The sequence below is a fragment of the Molossus molossus genome, unplaced genomic scaffold (assembly GCF_014108415.1).
Source record: "Molossus molossus isolate mMolMol1 unplaced genomic scaffold, mMolMol1.p scaffold_m16_p_26, whole genome shotgun sequence".
NCBI lineage: Eukaryota > Metazoa > Chordata > Mammalia > Chiroptera > Molossidae > Molossus > Molossus molossus.
The window spans coordinates 280,585-300,516 of record NW_023425362.1 but is presented as its reverse complement, the minus strand read 5'-3'; the positions used below and the strand labels follow the sequence as shown (position 1 = coordinate 300,516).

General features: G+C 54.9%; 3 protein-coding genes across 10 annotated transcripts in view; 1 reads left to right on the top strand and 2 right to left on the bottom strand.

The window, feature by feature from the left end:
- NCAPH2 (non-SMC condensin II complex subunit H2) overlaps nucleotides 1-17,605 on the top strand; it is a 39,413-nt gene extending 21,808 nt beyond the window's left edge. The window contains exons 17-23 of one of the 8 annotated variants that reach the window (XM_036278294.1): nucleotides 16,326-16,396; nucleotides 16,473-16,566; nucleotides 16,662-16,730; nucleotides 16,843-16,895; nucleotides 16,975-17,076; nucleotides 17,167-17,316; nucleotides 17,383-17,605. In XM_036278294.1, coding sequence (XP_036134187.1) covers nucleotides 16,326-16,396; nucleotides 16,473-16,566; nucleotides 16,662-16,730; nucleotides 16,843-16,895; nucleotides 16,975-17,076; nucleotides 17,167-17,316; nucleotides 17,383-17,523 — 680 coding nt within the window. In that variant the 3' untranslated portion in view covers nucleotides 17,524-17,605. Of the gene's footprint in view, nucleotides 1-13,094; nucleotides 13,164-13,284; nucleotides 13,365-16,325; nucleotides 16,567-16,658; nucleotides 16,731-16,839; nucleotides 16,896-16,974; nucleotides 17,077-17,166; nucleotides 17,317-17,382 lie in introns of those variants that run through there. The other 7 variants (XM_036278292.1, XM_036278293.1, XM_036278291.1 and 4 more) reach the window with 7 other exon arrangements.
- Nucleotides 429-2,016, bottom strand: ODF3B (outer dense fiber of sperm tails 3B). Its single transcript, XM_036278306.1, has 6 exons — nucleotides 1,908-2,016; nucleotides 1,531-1,734; nucleotides 1,187-1,291; nucleotides 913-1,034; nucleotides 636-776; nucleotides 429-509 (listed from the first exon to the last, which is right to left on the bottom strand). Exons 1-6 carry the CDS (start codon nucleotides 2,014-2,016, stop codon nucleotides 429-431), a joined length of 762 nt encoding a protein of 253 aa, XP_036134199.1.
- Nucleotides 17,548-19,514, bottom strand: LOC118641196 (protein SCO2 homolog, mitochondrial-like). The gene is made up of 2 exons (XM_036278304.1): nucleotides 18,859-19,514; nucleotides 17,548-18,563 (listed from the first exon to the last, which is right to left on the bottom strand). The coding sequence occupies exons 1-2, from the start codon at nucleotides 18,870-18,872 to the stop codon at nucleotides 17,765-17,767; spliced, it is 813 nt and encodes a 270-aa protein (XP_036134197.1). The 5' UTR covers nucleotides 18,873-19,514; the 3' UTR covers nucleotides 17,548-17,764.
- Between the last annotated feature and the right edge of the window lie 418 nt (nucleotides 19,515-19,932).

Genomic DNA, 19,932 nt, shown 5'->3' with positions numbered 1-19,932 from the left:
ACCAATTATTTTGTTTTCTGGTGTACAGGAAGGGAGGAAGCTCTAACCAACTGAGTCACCCCGCCAGTGCTAAAATTTTTTTTTAATTTATTGATTTTTAGAGAAAGGGAGAGAGAGAAACATAGATTTGTTTTCATCGTTTGATTCTTGTATGTGCCCTGACCAGGGATTGGGAGGACTCTAACCACTCAGCTACCCCTCCCCACCCCGGAGAGGTGTTTTTTTTCTTTGTTCACTTTTTGTTCTGGTCGATGACGAAGGCCCCTGGGGCGACATTTCCCGGACTTGTGGGGCGCTCCCAGTTAGGCTCCGCCTTCATGGGCGCTCCCCTCCCCGCCCCCAAGTCCACACCAAGCACAGAGAGGCGGACACGCAGCTACTTCCTGAAACTTTAAGCAAACGTTTGTGGGGCCGGGCCCGCCGGCCCATCAGTCATCCATGTAGGTCGCGGTCGGGGCCAGATAGTCTGAGTGCCGGATGCCGAAGCTCCAGCCTTTTGGCTTCTGGTGCTGTGGACCCAGGAGACGTCGCTGACCTCGCAGAACCAGCGGAGCTACTCCGCGCGGAGACCCTGGCCCCCGGCACCCGACCCTCATTCCCCTGCCTCGAACCCTTGTCCCTGGATCCCAGATCACCTGGTCCACACTGTAGGCAGCGGGCCCGGGATTCAAGCTGCGGTCTTGGTGGAGCAAAGTCCGTGGCAGCATTGTGAACTGGGGAGCCCGCGACTTGTATATGCCAGGGTTCACCACGTGGTAGGCGCAGGGACCCGGGGTCTGCGGGAGGGCAGAGGGGGCTCTGGGTTTGGCCTCCATTCCCTGTTGTCCACTGACCCTCGTCCTTGGCTTCTTGACCCTCTCTGGTCCGCCCAGTTGACCCCTCGATACCCTGTGCTCGCAGCCCCTCCCCCACCTTGCTGAGGTCCTCTAAGAAGCTGCCCACTGTGCTGCGGCCGGTGATGGAGTAAGTTGGGGCCGAGACTTTACCAATGACGCGCGGGCCCAGGAGCGAGGGCACGGTGTAGGCCCCGGGGCCTGGAAAGCAGGCAGCAAGGAGCGGGATCTGAGGGTGAGTCTTTGTAGACCGGCCCGGGTCTCCCCGCCTCTGCGAGTGCCAGGTGGTCCCAGCGCCCCAAGAGCGGCTCCGGGCCAGGGTGCGGAGCTGGAACGGAACTTCGTGGTCTCACCTGGTATGTGCTGCTCGGTGTGCATGCCCCAATTTCGAGGGGCGATGGTGTGCCGAGGCGCACTGGGGTATGCTGCGTTCCCCGCTCGTTCTGGGGAGTACCTTCCTGTAGGGCGGACCGGGGGTGTGGGTGGAACCCCGCTGGAATTCTGGGATTATGGGGAAACTGAACTATGGTTTGTCAAAACCCGGTGGGGCTTAGAGTTCTTTGGAGGTCTGATATGGGGACATCGAATTTGTAGTGTTAGGGTACCCAAGGTTGGGCTCGGGCCTCGGGAGGTTTTCGGGTGGGCCTCCCTGGAGGCGGCTGGGCACTGGGGAGGCCAGGGTCCCGGGGGTCCTGACCAGGTCCGGGAGTGAGGCTGGGCGCCATAAGGCGCGGGCGGCCGTAGATGGAGTAGGCGGGGGTGCTGTCAGAGCCGCGCGCGGTCATGCGAGCTGGCACCAGGTAACCAGGTCCGGGGCTGCAGTCAGTCTGCTGCTTAGGGAGGCGCAGGCCGAAGGTGAAGGCAGGCGCGCGGGGCCGCGACGGGTCGTGCAGGATATAGCCTGCGGGCATCCCAGCATCATCCCAGGCCGGCAGTTTTCTCCCCAGGCACGGACCCCCTGTCCCCCAGGACAGACCTCCCGCTCTCTAGCCCGGGATAGTAGCTCCCCCCTCCCGGCATAGACTTCTCTAGCCCCTTCCTCCCCACTCGCACAGTAATGCGCCCTGCTGGTACCCGTGTTGGAGGGCAGCTTGTACTTGGGCCCCGGGCCTCTGTAGAACGCAGCGATGGGGCCGCGGGGCCGGTGCGGCCGCCAAGGACCCACCCAGATGTCGGAGCCCATGGCGTGGTGGTGCGCTTCCAGCCTGCTGAACCTGTGGATGGAAAGTGGCGGCCCCGGCCCCTCCTCCCCAGGCTTGCAGGGGATGCACTTCTCCACCCCTCCAGCCCAGCCCAGCCCACCGACTCCGGGGGCGGGTCCTGCCCGTATCCCAGGAGCCAGGAAAACAAATGAGTTTTCCCAGCTCTGCAAGGGGCTGCGCAGGGCAGGGGTCGATCTTTGAGGCCACTTCCCATCCCCTACTCCCAAACTGAGGGAGTTAAATAAGGGGGTGTGTGCCGGCTCCAAGTCTGGACTCAACACTGTGGGAAGGGAATCCCCCGGGTTCTGGGATATTTGGGGGGCATGGGGGTGAAGATACCGCCTCAGGGGAGCAGCGTTAGGGACCCGGTGCCCAGAGTGGGGGTCCGAAGTTGATGCACTAACCTGCTCCTGTGACTCCCAGCTGGGAAGGCAAGCGTTTTCCTTCCCGCCCGGCCCAGCTCCCAGACCCCATTGTGTCCGGGTCCTGCCTCCTGGCAACCGGACTGCCCGCCCCTGGCCCCGCCCCCTGCCCCTGGTACCGCCTCCCGGCTCCCACCCCGCTCCGCTCTGGCTCTCTGGAGCGCGGCGATGGCAGGCGCCCTGCAGACAGACTGGGCCGCAGACCAGAATGCCGGCCTCTCGCTTCCCCAGGCTTCCATACACTCATCCTAGAAATGGACAGATCTGTGGGCGAGAACAGGTACGAGAACAAAAACTTGAATAATACATATGGTACAGGCTCAGTCTATTGCTATGTGTAGAGAGAGAACTTTGCATCTATTTAAGTCCATGGAATATTTGCCGAAATTAATCATGTACTAGGCCACTCATTCACACACACACGCACACCCATACACGTTGAATAAAGAGATATTAGGACACATGATTTGATCGTAATCCAAAACAATTCTAAGCAAACAATAAAGTGTTTAAAAAAAAAACTTAAATAGTTAGAAATTAGCAAATTCTCTTATAAAAGAAACTCTGGATCAAAGAGCAACTCAAATATGGTTTTCAAATTATATATAAAACGGCAAAGGCAGATACTTTCATGTCCTGCTCTACAGGACATAGCTAAAGCTGTGTTTAGAAGAACACACAAAGCCTTAAGTGATTTCATTATTAATGAAGAAAAATTTTTTTAGTTTTATTTTTTTTATCCTCACCCGAGGATATTTTTCCATTTTTTTGTACAGATAGAGTGGGAGGGAGAGAGAGGAAGGGAGAGAGAGAGACAGAAACATCGACGTGAAGGGACACATCGAGTGGCTGCCACCCGCACGACCAACCAGGGCCGGGGACAAACTGCAACCGAAGTACGTGCCCTTGGCGGGAACCGGCATCTGAGATGAGCCATGGGACCAGAGTGCCTGTAACAAGGGAGAAACAGCACGAGTTCTCTCAATTCTGCGATGACCATCTAGAGTTTTTATTTGGGTTTCAATTTAAAATGGTGAAACACAGGACTTCTGGTCAAGATGGCAGGTAGGTAAATGCAGTATCGCATCCTCCCACAACCACATCAAAGTTACAACTAAACTACAGAAAAACCATCACTCAAAACCGCCTGAAATCTAGCTGAATGGAAGTCCTACAACTACGGAATTAAAGAAGCAGTAGCCACATCGAGCCCTGGCCGGTTTGGCTCAGCGGTTAGAGCGTTGGCCTGCAGTCCAGAGAGTCCCAGGTTCGGTTCCCGCTAAGGGCATGTAACTCGGTTGCAGTTTGTCCCTGGCCCTGGTTGGGTCGTGTGGGTGACAGCCACTTGATGTGTCCCTTTCACGTCGATGTTTCTCTTTCTCTCTCCCTCCCACTCTATCTGAACAAAAAACGAACAAATGTCCTCGGGTGAGGATAAAAAAAAAAAAGAAGCAACCACATCACGATTGGTAGGAGGGGTGGAGGCCGACGGGCTGGTCCCATACCCACGAGTGGCGGATAAATCAGGAGGACAGCCCTGGCCGGTTTGGCTCAGCGGTTAGAGCGTTGGCCTGCGGTCCTGAGAGACCCGGGTTCGGTTCCCGCTAGGGGCACGTACCTCGGTTGCAGTTTGTCCCCGGCCCTGGTCGGTTGTGCGGGTGGCAGCCACTCGATGTGTCCCTTTCACATCGATGTTTCTCTCTCTCTCTCTCTGTTCCTCTCTCTCCCTCCCACTCTACCTGAACAAAAAATGGAAAAATGTCCTCCGGTGAGGATAAAAAAAAAAAAAAAAAAAAAATTAAATCAGGAGGACACCTCGGCTGGGAAGGTCCTCCCTGAGGACTGAGGGGGGGGTCCCCGTTTCACACCAGGCGCCCCGCTCAGGGTTCCAGTGCCAGGAAGAGAATCCCCATCACTTCTGGCTGGAAAAACCAGCAGGAACTGAGGCTCAGGGAGGCTGAGGCAGCTGGAGCCCCAGGCAGCTCCTTAAAGGGCCCGCGCACGGACTTATCGGACTCAGTCCCTCTAAGCTCAGAGGGGAAGCAGCTCGAGGGGTGCCACAGACATACAGGGAAGAACTGAGCTGTTTGGCACTGGAGCGAGGGCTGGAGAGGGGGCTTTCTCCGGGACAAACATGCTGTCGGAGGCCTTTGTTCCTTTGGTGAGCCCTTCCCCGGGGCAGCAGACAGCCCCCATATCTGGGACCCCAGCAACCTGGCTCACACTGGTAGCCCCGCCCTGGTGATTCCCTGAGGCCCTGCCCCACCCAACTTTCAGGCCCACCCAAGCTGTTGCCAGTTGTTTAACTATAGGATTGGCCTGTCTTGGATCCTGCTTCAGGTTTTCCTAAATTCTTTCAAACAAGCAGCATCTGGCCACAGAGAGGCAGCCAAAATGAGGAGGCAAAGAAACAGGTCCCAAATGAAAGAACAGAACAAAAACCCAGGGAAAGAACTAAGTGAAATGGAGATAAGCAACCTAACAAATGCTGAGTTCAAAATGCTGCTTATTAAGGATATCCAAAAATATGAGTATAGTGTAAGGAGCCTCTGGGACAACTTCAAGCATGCCAACATTTGCATCTTGGGGGTGCCAGAAGGAGAAGAGAGAGAACAAGAAATCAAAAACCTATTTGAAACAATAATGGCAGAAAAACTTCCCTAACTTGGTGAAGGAAAGAGACATACAAGTCCAGGAAGCACAGAGCGTCCCAAACAAGATGAACCCCAAGAGGCCCACACCAAGACACATCATCAAAATGCAAAAGGTTCAAGACAAAGAGAGAATCTTAAAAGCAGTTAGTTACCTACAAGGGAGTTCCCATTAGACTGTCAGCTGATTTCTCAAAAGAAACTTTGCAGCCCGAAAGGGAGTGGCAAGAAATACTCAGAGTGATGAAAAGCAAGAACCTACAACTAACATTACTGTATCCTACAAAGCTGTCATTTAGAATCGATGGCCATATAAAGAGTTCCCCAGACAAGAAAAAGGAGTTCATCACCACCAAACCGTTATTATATGAAATGATGAAGGGTCTTTTTGATGAAAAAGATAAAATATATGAACAAACAAAATGGCAGTGAATACATATCTATTGACAACTGAATCTACAAACAAAGTGAACAGGCAAAACAGAAACATTCTCATAGATACAGAGAACATTTTGTCGGTTGCCAGATGGGAGGGAGTTGGGGGAATGGGTGAAAACGGTGAAGGGATTAAAAAGTACAGATTGGTTGCTAGAATGACAAACCTCAAAGGGAAGGGGGTTGGGGGGTGGGAAGAAATAAACCAAAGAACTTATATGCATAACCAATGGACACAGTCAACAGTGTGGGAAAAGGCGGGAGGGGGGCGGGAGTGGGGAGGAGGGGGTCAATGGGGGAAAAATGAGGAACATCTGTAATACATTCAACAATAAAGGTAAGAAAAACAAAACAAAAAATAAAACAGTGAAACAGCAAGGCGTAAAATTTTTGTTTGGTGCAACTTTATTTCATGTATGAAATATTTTACTGAATTTGATTATTTTTTATTTTTTTAAATCCTCACCTGAGGATATTTTTTTATTTATCATCAGAGTGGGAGAGAGGGAGAGAAACATCGGTGTGGGAGAGACCCCGGGACTCTGGTCTGCGGGCCGATGCTCCGACTGCTGAGTCAAACTGGCCAGGGCTGAATTTGATTGTTTTAGAATCACTTGTGCAGGTGGGGTGGCCTCCCCGTCTGAGCAGAGTGGTGTTGGAGTGTGCAGGGATTCAGAGAGCACGCAGGTGCCCAGTATGAGGAAAAGATGAAAACCAGCAGCTACACCAGAACCAGACCCCATGATGGGACAAAAGAGGAAACATTTGGAGCAATGAGTCTCTTTTACTCACACACTCTAGTGAAGATTAAACTTTCCATAGAACCTGGATGCTGAGGGCGAGGAAAAACTGTGAACTTCTCGTGAGGATGGGAGGAAGGGTGAGGGAAGGAGGGAGTGGAGTGTTCCAGAGGTTTGTCTTGGGAGAGACGTCACACATCTCGGTTATGACCAGTGGTAGAGCCGTAAGTGTCAACTCGCAGCGGTTCTCAACCGTGGGTCACAACTCCTTTGGGGGTTGAATGACCCTTTCACAGGGGTTGCCTAAGACATAACAGTAGCAAAATTACAGTCATGAAGTAGCAACAAAAATAATGTCGTGGTTGGGGGTCCCCACAACACGAGGAGCTGTATGGAAGGGTCGCGGCGTCAGGGAGGTTGAGAAGCACGAGACCTGGGAAAGGAAAGCCAGCAGCAGAACAGAAGAGGTCGGGAGAGTTTTTCCAAATTAAAAATCCAGAAAACAGAATGGCAACAATAAACAAAACCCCCAGACCCACCCCCTAAATGGAGGTTGGGGAAGAGGAAAATTAGAAACAAAGTACAATTTAAAGGTGTGTCTTAGGACAGTGCAGGAAGGGAAGGAAGAAAGGGTTGCTCACGGGTCACATACGATCGCCTTTCTGTGACCTGTCTGTGGAGATCTGTGTTTTTCAAGTTATTTGAAATAGGTGTAAAGAAGACGATTTTGTCCCTGTGTGGTATGCTTCTCAACTGATACATTTGAAAGGTCACATGTTAATCATATGAATGCTGGAAAAGGGGCGATTTGCCCTAATTTCTCATGCTCAGTGATTCATATGTAGGTTTTGAAATATACACGCATTTATTTATTTATTTTTTTAAACTTCTGTTGGGAAATGAATTATTACTTTTTGTTCTCTCTCTCTCTCTCTCTTTTTTTATCCTCTCCTGAGGGCATTTTTCCATTTTGTTCAGGTAGAGTAGGAGGGAGAGAGAGGAAGAGAGAGAGACAGACATCGATTTGTTCCTCCACTTATTGATGCATTCATTGGTTGCTTCTTGTATGTGCCTGACTGGTGATTGAACCTACAACCTTGGCGTATAGGATGATGCTCTAACCATCTGAGCTGCTGGGCCAGGGCCATGGGGAAGGCCTTTGATTGCATTAATTATTCCTCCTTCTTCCCCTGGATGACAGTATTGAGAAATGATTAATTTATTTGGCCCCTAGGAGGCTGATCCCATGAGAAGTCAGCATGCTTAGCACCGGGCTTCCCACCCCTGCTCACTGGGGTCACACCCCAAGCAGCAGTGCACAGGGGTTTCAGTCTCAGCTTTGCTCTCCTGGGAACCAGACTTAGTCAACTTATTTTTCCATCTTTATTTAATTATAAGGGCATTTAAAGCTATGGTCATGAGTTTTCCCTAAATAAAGTTTTATTTATATCTGTAGTTAAAAAAAAAAGATATAGCACCAACCGGGCTGTATCTGTTTTTTTTTTCCTCACCCGAGGACATTTTTCCATTTTTTTGTTCAGGTAGAGTGGGAGGGAGAGAGAGGAAGAGAGAAACAGAGAGAAACATCGACATGAAAGGTACTCATCGAGCCTTGGCCGGTTTGACTCAGCGGTTGGAGCATTGGCCTGTGGACCAGAGAGTCCCGGGTTCGGTTCCCGCTAGGGGCATGTACCAAAAAAAAAAAAAAAAAGGACACATCGAGTGGCTGCCTCCCGCACGACCCAGCTGGGGCCGGGGACGAACTGCAACCGAGGTACGTGCCCCTAGTGGGAACCGAACCCGGGTCTTTGGACCGCAAGCCAGTGCTCTAACCGCTGAGCCAAACTGACCAGGGCTATCTGTAGTTTTTGATACGTGACATTCTTATTGTTATTAATTTAAAAATAGCTTGGCTATTAATAATGAAACTGCTATGGCCCTGACCGGTTTGGCTCAGTGGTTGGAGTGTCGGCCTCATGGACCAATGAGTCTCAGCTTCGATTCAGGTCAAGGGCTCATACCTCGGTTTTGGTTCATCCCTGGCCCTGGTCGGGTCGTGCAGGAGGCAACCAGTCGATGTGTCTCTCTCACATTGATGTTTCTCTCTCCTTCCCTCCCTCCTGCTCTATCTGATGATAAATAGAAAAATATCCTCAGGTGAGGATTGAAAAAAGAAAAGAGAGAAGAAAGAAATTGCTGTGCACACCTGTGCAGACATTTCACCTCTCTGGGACCAATGCCTAGGGCTCTGCTGCTGGGTGGATGGTACTGTTTGTTTTTAAGAAACTGTCCAACTTTTTAGAGTGGTTGAAGCATTTTACATTCCTACCGCGTGAGACTTACTTTTTAAAATCACATGATGCTGCTGAGAGTCATCCTCCCTGTTGATGTAGCTTTAATTAATTTATTGTTACTGTTTACGGCAGAAAAGATCAGCCAGTGTGATGGAATGCCGTGGGATGTCACAAATGAATTACAGATGTACCCTGAGCTATTACAGGATATATGTTTTTCACAGGGATAAATTATAATCCAGTTTTTAAATAGCTACTTAAAATTTCACATTGGCTCAGATTACATACATTTATTTGAATACGGTCTCTGTGACCCCTCTGTACCCTTGAGACGTTATTTTGAAGGACGGTATGCATAGCACCTATCACCAGAGGGCGCTGTATATGCTGCACCCCCAAACCCCCACCTTGATGACACAGTTTGTCTAGTTTTAAGGTTTATTATTGGTGAAAATTTTTGTTAATATATGGCAAGGAAGACATATGGTTTTTCTTTCAATTTACCTTGTTTTTATTTTTCACAAAATTTAAAACAAACACATATTGTGCGTATGACTTCTACCTTCCACATTGTCATCGGTGTCACCGGAGGCACCCTCCTCCTCTCACTCTGGTCCCAAATACTTCTAAGTAAAACACTTGATTTTGTCTGTCTTCTCAACTGTTACTCATTTTTTTAATTAAATTTTTTTTTTTTTTTTTTTGCCCTGGCCAGTTTGGCTCAGCGGTTAGAGCATCGGTCCACGGACCAGAGAGTCCTGGGTTTGGTTCCCACTAAGGGCATGTACCTAGGTTGCAGTTTGTTCCCGGTCCCAGTTGGGGTCATGTGGGTGGCAACCAGTCGATGTGTCTCTCTCACATTGATGTTTCTCTCTCTTTTCCTCCCTCCTGCTCTATCTGAAGATAAATGCAAAAATGTCCTCAGTTGAGCATTAAAAAAAAAAGTCTTTTTGTTGATTTTAGAGAGAGAGGAAGGGAGAGGGAGATAGAAATATCGATGCGAGAGAACATTGGCTGGCTGCCTCCTGCATGCCCCCCACTGGGGATCGGGCCCACAACCTGGGCATGTGCCCTGACCCAGAATGGAACCGGCGACCTCCTGGTGCGTGGGTTGATGCTCAACCACTGAGCCACACCAGCTGGGCTCAACTGTTATTTCTTGATTTGCTTATTTATTAGGTATTGGTTGTTGATACTAACGACTAGGCTAGTGATTTTTAATTTCTAAATTGTTGACATGTGAGTCTAGATGTTCCTTCCTGCTTTAGGTGACTTAGCTAAGAACCCACTCTGTGGAGAGACAGCGAGGCCTTCACTGAGGTCGATATCCTGTTGCCAGGACCCTCCTATGCACACCTTAGCTCTCAGCGCACCCATTCCTGAGGGCTGTTCCCGGGCCTGGAAATTCTTTGACACATTTCTTGTTACTTGGAAAAACTAGGTATGCCCAGTCCCTTCTGGGAAAACCTATAAATGTATATGTGATGAGTGCTCCTGGTCACCGGCACGACCAACCAGGGCTGGGGACAAACTGCAACCGACGTACGCGCCCTTAGCGGGAACCGAACCTGGGTCTCTCTGGCCCACAGGCCCACGCTCTAACTGCTGAGCCAAACTGGCAAGGGCCATTTTTATTGATTTTTTAAGAGAGGAGGGGAGATAGAAACATTGATATGAGAAAGAAACATTGATCGGCTGCCTCCTGCACGCCCCCTACTGGGGATCGAGCTGATTGGTTGCCTGGATCCAACCTGCAACCCAGGTACCTGCCCTTGACCTAAAATTGAACCCATGACCTTTCAGTACACAGGCTGACACTCTAACCATTGAGCCACACTGGCCAGGGCTACTTCCTGTTTCTATGAATTTGACTATTCTAGGTACCTCATTTAAGTGAAATCACACAGTGTTGGTCCTTCTGTGACTGTCTTATTGCACTTGGTATAATGTGTTCAAGGTGAATAGATGTGTCATGTGTCAGAATTTCCTTTCTTTTTATGACTGATCCAATGTATGTATATAAACACACTTTGTTTATCCATCTGTTGATGGACATTTCGGCTTCTTCCTGTTGGCTATTGTGAACAGAGCTATGAGCATGTGTGTACATATACATGTTCGAGTACCTGTTTTTAATTCTTTTAGATATACGCTTTCAATTGCATATATAGTTCTATATTTAGCTTTATGAAGACCTGCCAAATTATTTTCCACAGTAGCTGAACCATTTTATATTCCCACCAGCAATATGTGAGAGTTCAAGTTTCTCCACAGTCTCACCCACACTTTTACTCACTCTTCTTAATTTACAGCTGTCTTTGTGGATGTGAAGTGGTACCTTGTTGTGGTTTAGATTTGCATTTCCCTAACGACTAATGATGTTAAGTGTCTTTTCATACGCTTACCAATTATTTATATATTTTCTTTTGAGAAATGCCTATTCAAGTCCTTTGCCCTTTAAAAAATATGAGTTATGTGTTTTTGTTGTTGAGTTGTAAAAGTTCTTTATAGTCTGGCTGGTGTGGATCAGTGGTTGAGCATCGACCCATGCACCAAGAGGTTGCCGGTTCAATTCCTGGTCAGGGGACATGCCTAGGTTGTGGGCCTGATCTCCAGTGGGGGGCATGCAGGAGGCAGCCAATCAATGGTCTCTCTCATCGATGTTTCTTTCTCTCTCTCCCTCTCACTTTCTGGGGTTCGGTTCCCACTAAGGGCATGTACCTTGGCTACAGTTTGTCCCTGGCCCCGGTTGGGTCATGTGGGTGGTGGCCACTCGAAGTGTCCCTTTCACGTCGATGTTTGTCTCTCTTCCTCCCACTCTATCTGAATAAAAAATGGAAACATGTCCTCGAGTTAGGATAAAAAAAAAATTAAAAAAAAACAAACTGCAGGGCCTGCTTCTAAACATCTGACAATGTACAGGAGAGCCCCATGCGACAAAGAACTGTCCAGCCCATGACAGTGTCTGGTCTCCAAGTTGAGAGCCTGTTGCATAATCAGAGGAAAAGCAGAAGGGAGGGAGCACCTTGGGGAAACCAGTGTTCAGGGAGTGCTGACAGAAGGAGAAGTCAGAGACCGGTGATCGAGAAAGTGTCCTTGCAGAGAAGTCACAGCAGTGGAGAATTGCCAGGGGAAGAGAAATGACCAAACACGTTGCGTCCGGTGAGTTAGACCTATACACGAAAGTTTTTCGAGTGTCTACTGGGTCTGCAGTTAGGAGGTGCCAGGGATTTAGTGAGAGGAGGCCTGATTACTGGCCGACGAGAAGTATGGAGGCATGAGACAGTGCTCAAGGGCAGCGTGGGCTCCTCTTTAAGACTTTACAGAAAAGCCCTGGCCGGTTTGGCTCAGCGGTTGGAGCGTTGGCCTGCGGACCAGAGAGTCCCGGGTTCAGTTCCCACTAGGGGATGTACCCCCCCCCCCCAAAAAAAGACTTTTACAGAAAAGAAGAGGAAAAAGATGGCAGTAATAAAAGCTGTGGTTTCAACTCAGGCTACAGTCCAAACATTTACCAGTGGCTGGACTTAACGCAGACTGATTACATTGGAACTGGGGGGTGGGGGTGGAATAGGCATCAGGATTTCTTTTTTTTATCCTCACCCAAGGACATTTTCCCATTTTTTGTTCAGATAGAGTGGGAGGGAGAGAGGAAGAGAGACAGAGAAACATCGACGTGAAAGGGACACATCAAGTGGCTGCCTCCCACACGACCAACCAGGGCTGGGGACAAACCGCAACCGAGATACGCACCCTTAGCGGGAACTGAACCCGGGTCTCTGGACCGCAGGTCGACGCTCTGACCCCTGCGCCAAACCGGCCAGGGCTGTGGCTGGAGTGGTGCCAGGTGCTAGAGACTCGGGCTCCTGGAGGTGGCACAGTGGCAGTGGATGAGGCCAGCAGAGGGGAAGGAGCCAGCGTGCAGGCAACTGTGCCGGGGCCACGGGCCACGGGCAGCACAGCCTTGAGGGCCACGCCGCTGCCACGTCAGTGTAGGCAGAGGGCTCAGCTGTTAGAGTGATTCTCTTCAACGGAGACGTGCTTTCGGTGGCCACGTTGGCAGGACTTGTGCTGTGGGTTTTGGAGGAGACCGTGGGGTTCTCTGTGCATGGATGTCTGGGTTGGAAGGCTCTGGGGAGGGCCCTGGACATGCAGGTGGGCTCTTTTCTGCGTCCTCATCTCCTGCTTCCGGCCTCCAGGTTGAATACCTGTACTCGCTGGTCTACCAGGCCCTCGACTTCATCTCTGGCAAGAGGTGAGTCCGGGAGGTGCGAGCTGGGAGGTGGAGGCCTGCGTGTGCCCAGCGGTCAGCTCAGGAAGCCCCTGCAGCCTCCGGACGCCCGTGCATTGATTCTCTCAGGCAGGCCAGGCAGCTCTCGGCACAGGAAGATGGGGCCATCAGGGACGCCAGCTCCAGGGCCTCCCGGCAGGTGGAGGATGAGGTGAGGTCTCCTGGGCACATGGCTGCTGCCTGCTGTGTGCTCTCTGGGCCCTGCTGCTGAGCCACTGTCTCCTCACAGTTCCTGTCGCTGGATGACCTGCCCGACACCCGTGCTAATGTGGACCTGAGGAGTGAGCAGTGCCCCAGTGTGAGTGCCCCTCCTCCACGGTGGGGCTGAGTGCCGCTGATAGGGGTGTTGGACAGTGTGGTCATCCCAGAGGGTTCCCCACCCACAGCCCACAGCTCACCCACTCTCGGCCCCTGTGCAGGAGGTTGTCATCGTACCCCTTCTGCCAATGGCCCTGGTAGCCCTGGATGAGATGGAGAAGAACAACAACCCCCTGTACAGGTTCGGGCCCGGGCCTGGTGCGGGGATGGGGGGCTGTCAGGGAGGGTCTCTGCAGCAGCTGTGTTTTTGCCCGCACAGCTGTCAGGGGGAGGTCCTGGCCAGTTGGAAGGATTTTAGGATGAATACGTGCACCCCTCACCCCAGAGGAGCCTTCATGTTGGAGCCGGTGGGCTTGTCCCCCATGGAGACACTGCTGCCAAGGAGGGGTGAGGGCTCGGGAGTGGGGCCTGGTGGTAAGGAAGGGTCACAGGGCTGGGCTCCTCGTTGGGTACCCTGCGGCCACCAGCTCTGGTCTCTGGAGCTCCTCCCTCCCTCGTCTCCTGCTCCACAGAGCTGCCTACCGCAGCTGGTCCCACTGCCTGTCTCCTGTCGTTGCCCACAGCTAGCTCAGTCCAGGGTGCCTGAGTCCTGTTCCAGGGCTCTGCTCTCCCTCCCAGACCTGGCTCCTCTGGGCCCTTGGGAGGGGGGTCTGGGGAAGGGGTGGGGCTGACCCATCTCACCCCATCTCTCCTAGAGGCTGAGAGGGCTGAGGAGCAGCCAATGGAAGTCTCTGTGATCAGGAGTCCGGTCCCTGTGCCCAGCATCTCCCAGGAGCCAGGTGAGAAGAGAGGGCATCCTGGTGGACCTGCAGGTGGGGTGGGGACGGGACAGGGCTCTGCGCTCAGCTGACCCAGCCTGCCGTCCCTCTGTGCCTGTGCTGGGAGGCAGGGGAGCAGTGCGACCTTGGAGCTGCCCCGTGCGCCAGGCCTGCCTCGGCCCACCCGCCCACTGCCCTTTGCTCATTCGCGCCCAGGCCTCCCCTCTGCAGACACAGAGGGCAGCATTTAAAGAGGAAAGTAGCCCTGGCCAGTTTGGCTCGGCTGTTAGAGCGTTGACCCGCAGACCAGAGTTGTGGGCTCTGTTCCGGTCAAGGACGTGCCCCTCAGTTGTCATTCTGGCCTGGGCCTCGTCGGGTTGTGTGGGAGGCAACCAGTGCATGTGTCTCTCTTGCTGGATGTTTCTCTCCCCCACCCCTCCCCACTGTGACTGAAGATAAATGAGAAAATGTCCTCAAGTGAGGATAAAAAATAAAATAAAATAAAAATAAAAAAGGAAAGTAGCTAAGACGCGAAGTGAACTGAACAGCAGCGTGAGGAGGGTGTAGAGCTGCGCTCTCTGGTCTAATGACAGGCCAGATGGGATGGCTCAGGTCCACGGGCAGCCCCCTGCCGTGTGATCTCTGGTCTCCTCAGGGCTGACAGGTCTCTTGCTCCTCGGCCCAGGCACCTCTCCAGAAGGCCCGAGACCCGGACACGGGGGTGAGGATGAGGATGATGCAGAGGGAGCAGCAGAGCTCCCTGAGGCCGAGGCCCCCGAGGTCCCACTGGAGCCCCAGGAGCCCAGGAGCCCAGGAGCCCGCAGCAGGTTGTACCCACACTGAGGCCTGCAAAGCTTGAGCCGACCACCAGGCAAGCCCTGGGTTTGCGGCAGTCACTCGGACACGGGACCGTGCTCGGCGCTGTCCCACCCTGGTCCTGCACAGGGCAGTGGGTGCCCCACACCTAGTCCTCCTGGGCAGCCATGTCCACGTCCTCTCCCAGCACAGCAGCTGCTGCTCCTCCGAGGGGTGGGCTGCTGTCAGGTGCCCGTGTGGCACCCAGGGTGGCAGCTGGTCTCTGGGGCTCTCTTCTGAGGCCAGGCTGGCAGGAGGGTGCACCTTGGAGACCTTCGCTGCCTCCCTCCACCCCAGGGTGGGCTCTGTGCTCCAGCCCTAGAGCTAAGGAATCTCTTTTTCTATCACAAGGCAAGCCACACACAGGAAAGGGTTAGTATTTATTAATTTTGGCAGGTAGCTACATGGATATTGATCATATTATTCTGTTCTTTTTTTTCCTTTTTCCCCATGACCACTAGTTTACTGGTTTGTGTGTTCTCTCAAGTTTTTCCTGGTGGTTTTACTGTTTAGTCCTTGAACTATTTGAAATTCCTGCCCCCAAAGAGGGTCCCTACAGAGTATTTGCTCCCAGAGCAGAGGAAGGGCATCCCTGAGGCCGTTTCTTTGCAGAGCACTGCCCAGCCCAGGAGGTTTGACCTGCGGGAGAGGCCAGAGGCCCTGGAGCCTGTGACCCAGCTGAAGGTGAGGTAGTGGGCTCAGACCCCTGACTCCACTGGCAGGGAGGGTCTGGCTGAGGCTCCACCCCCCACTTCTTTGCTCCTGCCTGCCTGAGGTCTTTCCACCCTTGGGTCCTGGATCGAGTGTGACCAGCCCTTTCCTGGCTGTCACTGCAGTGCTGGCTTCAGGGGGAGTGTATGTCCCCCCTCGGCCTGAGTTTGCTTGTACTCTGCTTAGGAGACCCCAGACCCCTGGCAGAGCTTGGACCCCTTCAACTCCCTGGACTCTAAGCCCTTCAAGAAAGGTAACTGGGTGGAAGGACCACCACACCTGGTGCCTGGCTGGGTCTGCAGGGGTACAGGTGGTGGGTTGTGGCCTGTACCCAGAGGGAGCTGGGCAGGGCTGTGCTCCCTCGTGTGATGGCTCCTCGGGGTGTGGGCGCTGCGGTCTGCCCAGGGCCTGCAGATGTGCTCCGAGACAGTCCATTCCCCAGGTAGGCCCTACTCCGTTCCTGCCTGCGTGGAGGAGGCTCCAGGACAGAAGCGCAAGAGGAAGGGCGCCACCAAGCTGCAGGACTTCCACCAGTGGTGCCTGGCCACCTGTGAGTGGGGTGTGGGGCTGGGCCAGGCCAGGCCAGGAGGAGACTTGGCCTGGCTCCTGACCACCCAGCTCTCTTGCAGATGCTGACCATGCTGACGGCAGGAGGCCCCGGAGAAAGGGCCCATCATTTGCAGGTGAGGCTGGGGCCGTGGGCCCTTCTGAGGGATAATGGCGCCGTGCTCTGCCTGCCTCCCCTCTGCTTGGGGATGCCCAAAGCCCTGGGTGGGCTAGGCAGCACACAAGCGCCCTCACGAGGCTTTTGTACGTAGACATGGAGGTCCTGTACTGGACACATGTGAAGGAGCAACTGGAGACCCTGGGGAAACTGCAGAGGAGGGAGGCAAGTACCGGCCACTGTGGACCCCATGCAGCCCTGGTGGTGGGAGACAGCATGGCCTCACAGCCTGTCTGCACAGGTAGCTAAGCGCTGGCTGCCGAGGGCCGAGGAGGGGCTGTGGCCCGTGGAGGAGGACCGCCTGGAGGACTCCCTGCAGGAACTGGGGGCGGCAGGTGGGTGCCTGCCAGGGCAGGGAGGGGACAGGGGACAGCCGGGACAGGCTGCCCACCGACTTGCCTCCTGGTGGGGCCACCCCGTCTCCCAGCAGATGACTTCCTCGAGCCTGAAGAGTATGCAGAGCCTGATGGGGCCAAGCTTGGGGAAGCTGCAGACCTGGGTAGGTGTAGGAGTGAACTGCTGGCCAGGGTTGTCCTGAGGGTCCCCTTGGGGACAGGGGAGGGAGGAGAGGGTGTGGCCCACACCTCACAGCTGCTCCCCTTTTCCAGAAGCAGAGGCCATACCAGCGTCCTTGAGCTATGAGGAGCTGGTCCGAAGGAATGTGGTAGGCCCTGGTTGGAGTGGGTGGGGAGCTGGGTATATGGGCACCTGATGGAAGGCGGTAGCCCCTGGTTCTCCCCTAGGAGCTCTTCATCACCACCTCTCAGAAGTTTGTCCAGGAGACAGAGCTGAGCCAGCGGGTCAGGGACTGGGAGGACAGCATCCAGCCTCTGCTCCAGGAGCAGGTGAGGGGCTGGGCAGGCTTCTGCTTGGGGACTGGAGCCTCCCTGCTGCCTGCAGGGTTCGCCTCAGGACCTTGCCCTTCCCCCTCGCAGGAGCAGCACATGCCCTTTGACATCCACATTTATGGGGACCAGATGGTCTCAAGGTTCAGCCAGCTCAACCAGTGGTGTCCCTTCGCGACGCTGGTGGCTGGCCAGCCTGCCTTTGAGGTGTGCCGTGCCATGCTGGCCTCCCTGCAACTGGTGAGTGGCTCTGGGAGCCTGGGAGGGAAGCAGTCCCTGGGCTCTGCTGACACTCTGTCCTTACAGGCCAATGACCACACTGTGGAGATCACCCAGCAGCCGGGGCTGGAGGCGGCCGTGGACACCATGTCCCTAAGACTGCTCACGCACCAGCAGGCGCACAAGCGCTTCCAGACCTATGCTGCCCCCTCCATGGCTCAGCCCTGAGTGGGGAGCCCTGTCCCCTGTGGCTACTGGGCACACAGCTGCTCACTCCCACCTACTTCCTGGCTGGCCCAGCCTAATAAAGTGGTTTCCATCCAACCTATTCCTTGAGAAGGTTCCTGCTCTGTGCAGAGATCGCTGCCCACCTCCAGCACCCCAGCTGCACTCAGGCGCTAGGCCCTTTCCTGCTGTGGCTTCCAAGGCAGCCGGTACAGTTCACGCACACACAGCTCCACCACGCCCTTTAATGGCCCGACCCATGCAGGACACTGCGGAAGGCGGCCATGTGGTGCCGCACGCTGTCTGCAATCTGCTCGGCTGACCTGGCCCGGCCGTAATAGTCTGTGAAGAGGCCGTCAGGGTTGAGCAGGTAGATGGCAATGGAGTGGTCCACAATGTAATCCTGATCCTCGTCCTTAGGGCCAGCGCTGTAGTACACCCGGTAGCTGTGGCTAACCTGGGCAACCTGCTCCGCGGAGCCAGTCAGGCCCAGCAGCCGTGGGTGGAAGTCCCGCACATAGCGGGCCATGGCTGCAACATCGTCCCGCTCCGGGTCCACAGTGATGAAGATGGGCTGCACGGGGGGCAGGCCAGGCTCAGCCTCCAGTTGCTGTACCACCTGCACCAGCTTCTCCAGCTCATCAGGGCAGATGTCCGGACAGTGAGTGAAGCCAAAGTACATCAGCACCCACTGGCCCCGGAAGTCAGCTTTGCAGCGAGCTCGGCCGCAGTGGTCCAGCAGGCTAAAGTCACCCTGGCCCACGGAGGCCTGGCGCAGGGCCTCTGTCCGCCTTTGCTGCTGCTGCTGCTCCTTCTCAGCCCTCATGGCCAGCCAGACCCCACCCAACCCAGCCCCAAACAAGGCTGTGACCAGCAGCCTAGTTCGCAGCCCAGGGCCCTGGGGCTGGCCCTGCCTGCCCGTCTCTTCGGGGCCCTGCTTTGACGAGAGCCAGGACTTCACGTGGAGGGCCGGGGGCTTGAGCTGAGAGGGCCCATGCCGAGCCTGAGGCATCTGAGCCAGCAGCAGCATGGGCCTGATGCTCCTGGAAAGAGAGCAGAGGTTTCAGGAGCCAGAAGGTCCTTGGCCTCCTGGATCCTCTTTCATCACTAGAGACTGGCCACCAACTGAAGGACCAACCCCACACTTAGGCTCACAGCTGTCCCCAGCTGGTCACCCAGTGCCCCGCTGAGCTCAGAACCACTTCACCTCTGAAACCTTAAACTCCAGCTTAGTGTCATCGAAAAGTCCACACCTCTCACTCCTGTCCTTTAGCCGCGCCTCATCCCACCTGCTCTCACCCCGCCCCGGCCCGCAGCTCCAGGCAGCCCAGCACTCACCTGTGTGTTAGCATCTGAGCCGACTGGATTCCTGCGCACGGGGATGTGCAAGAAGCGCCCACTTGAGAACGGAGGCTGGGGAGCCTGGCTTCGACCCTCCAAGACGGGCTCCTCCCGTTTTGCAGCCCAGCAGCCTTCGCTTCAGAGCCCTCCTTCCGCACCCAGAGCAGAAACCGTGTCACCCACACCAGACTCCCCCAGAGTGCGGCTGTGATTACCCACCAGTACTTGCCGCGCCGTCCCTCGGCGCTCCCATTGCGAGCCTCCCTTCCCGCGCGCACCCGCCGGCGACACCGGCTTCCGCCGGCAACAAATCCCCCTTCACACTCGGGTCTCCGACCACTCGGGGCTCACGGCGCACGCCCCGCCGTTTCCTCGGTGACCGCGCCTTTCTGCAGGGGCTTCTGGAGCCTCGCTAGGTGGTCTGAGGACCCCTCACCTGTTCGGCTGCGGCTGAGGGCCCCCCGAGGGCGCCCGAGCGCCCGGCCGCCACCCCTGTCACGATCTCTGGGCTGGGTGACCTTGGCCACGTCCCTAGACTCTCTGCACCGCTTCCCCCTTTACAAAGTGGCTCGAAGCGGGCACGAGATGTGCCCGGCAAGCGCAGGCACCTGCGGGTGCTTCCTGGGCCCGTCCGGGAGCGCACCCCCTCCAGGGCGCTCCCCGCAACGAGCCGCCGTCGGCCCAGCGGCGACCACGAAGCTGGACTCCGCCGCAGGCCACGTCCCGAGCACAACCCAGGAGCCCGCCCGCCCCTCCGTCCCCTGCACCCGCGGTCTTCTCAGGCTCCCCGGGGGCTGCACTTCGGGCGGCCCGGCGTCGGGGACCACGGCCCCGAGCTCGCAGACGGCCGGTAGCCGGGTTCTGCCGTGTGGCGGCGCTCGGGGCCACTGCGCACGCGTGAACGGCGCCGCGCACGCGCAGCCGGGTCGCTGTCGATAGTGCGCGCGGAAGGAGGTGGGGGGGCCACCAAAGAGGGTCACGTGCCGGACGGGCCGGGAAGAGCCCCGCCCCTTGTCGCGAGGGCCACGCCTCCCGCGGAGTTGTCCGCTCGCCGGCCCTTCCTGCCCGCCC

Excerpts from the sequence above, each read along its gene's own strand:
- ODF3B (XM_036278306.1), bottom strand. The coding sequence starts at position 2,016 with ATGGGCTCCGACATCTGGGTGGGTCCTTGGCGGCCGCACCGGCCCCGC. Across the intron at positions 1,292-1,530 it reads CAGCCTCACTCCCGGACCTG|GAAGGTACTCCCCAGAACGA; the intron begins GTCAGGACCCCC and ends TCCGCCCTACAG. Across the intron at positions 510-635 it reads CTGCCTACAGTGTGGACCAG|CACCAGAAGCCAAAAGGCTG; the intron begins GTGATCTGGGAT and ends CTGGGTCCACAG.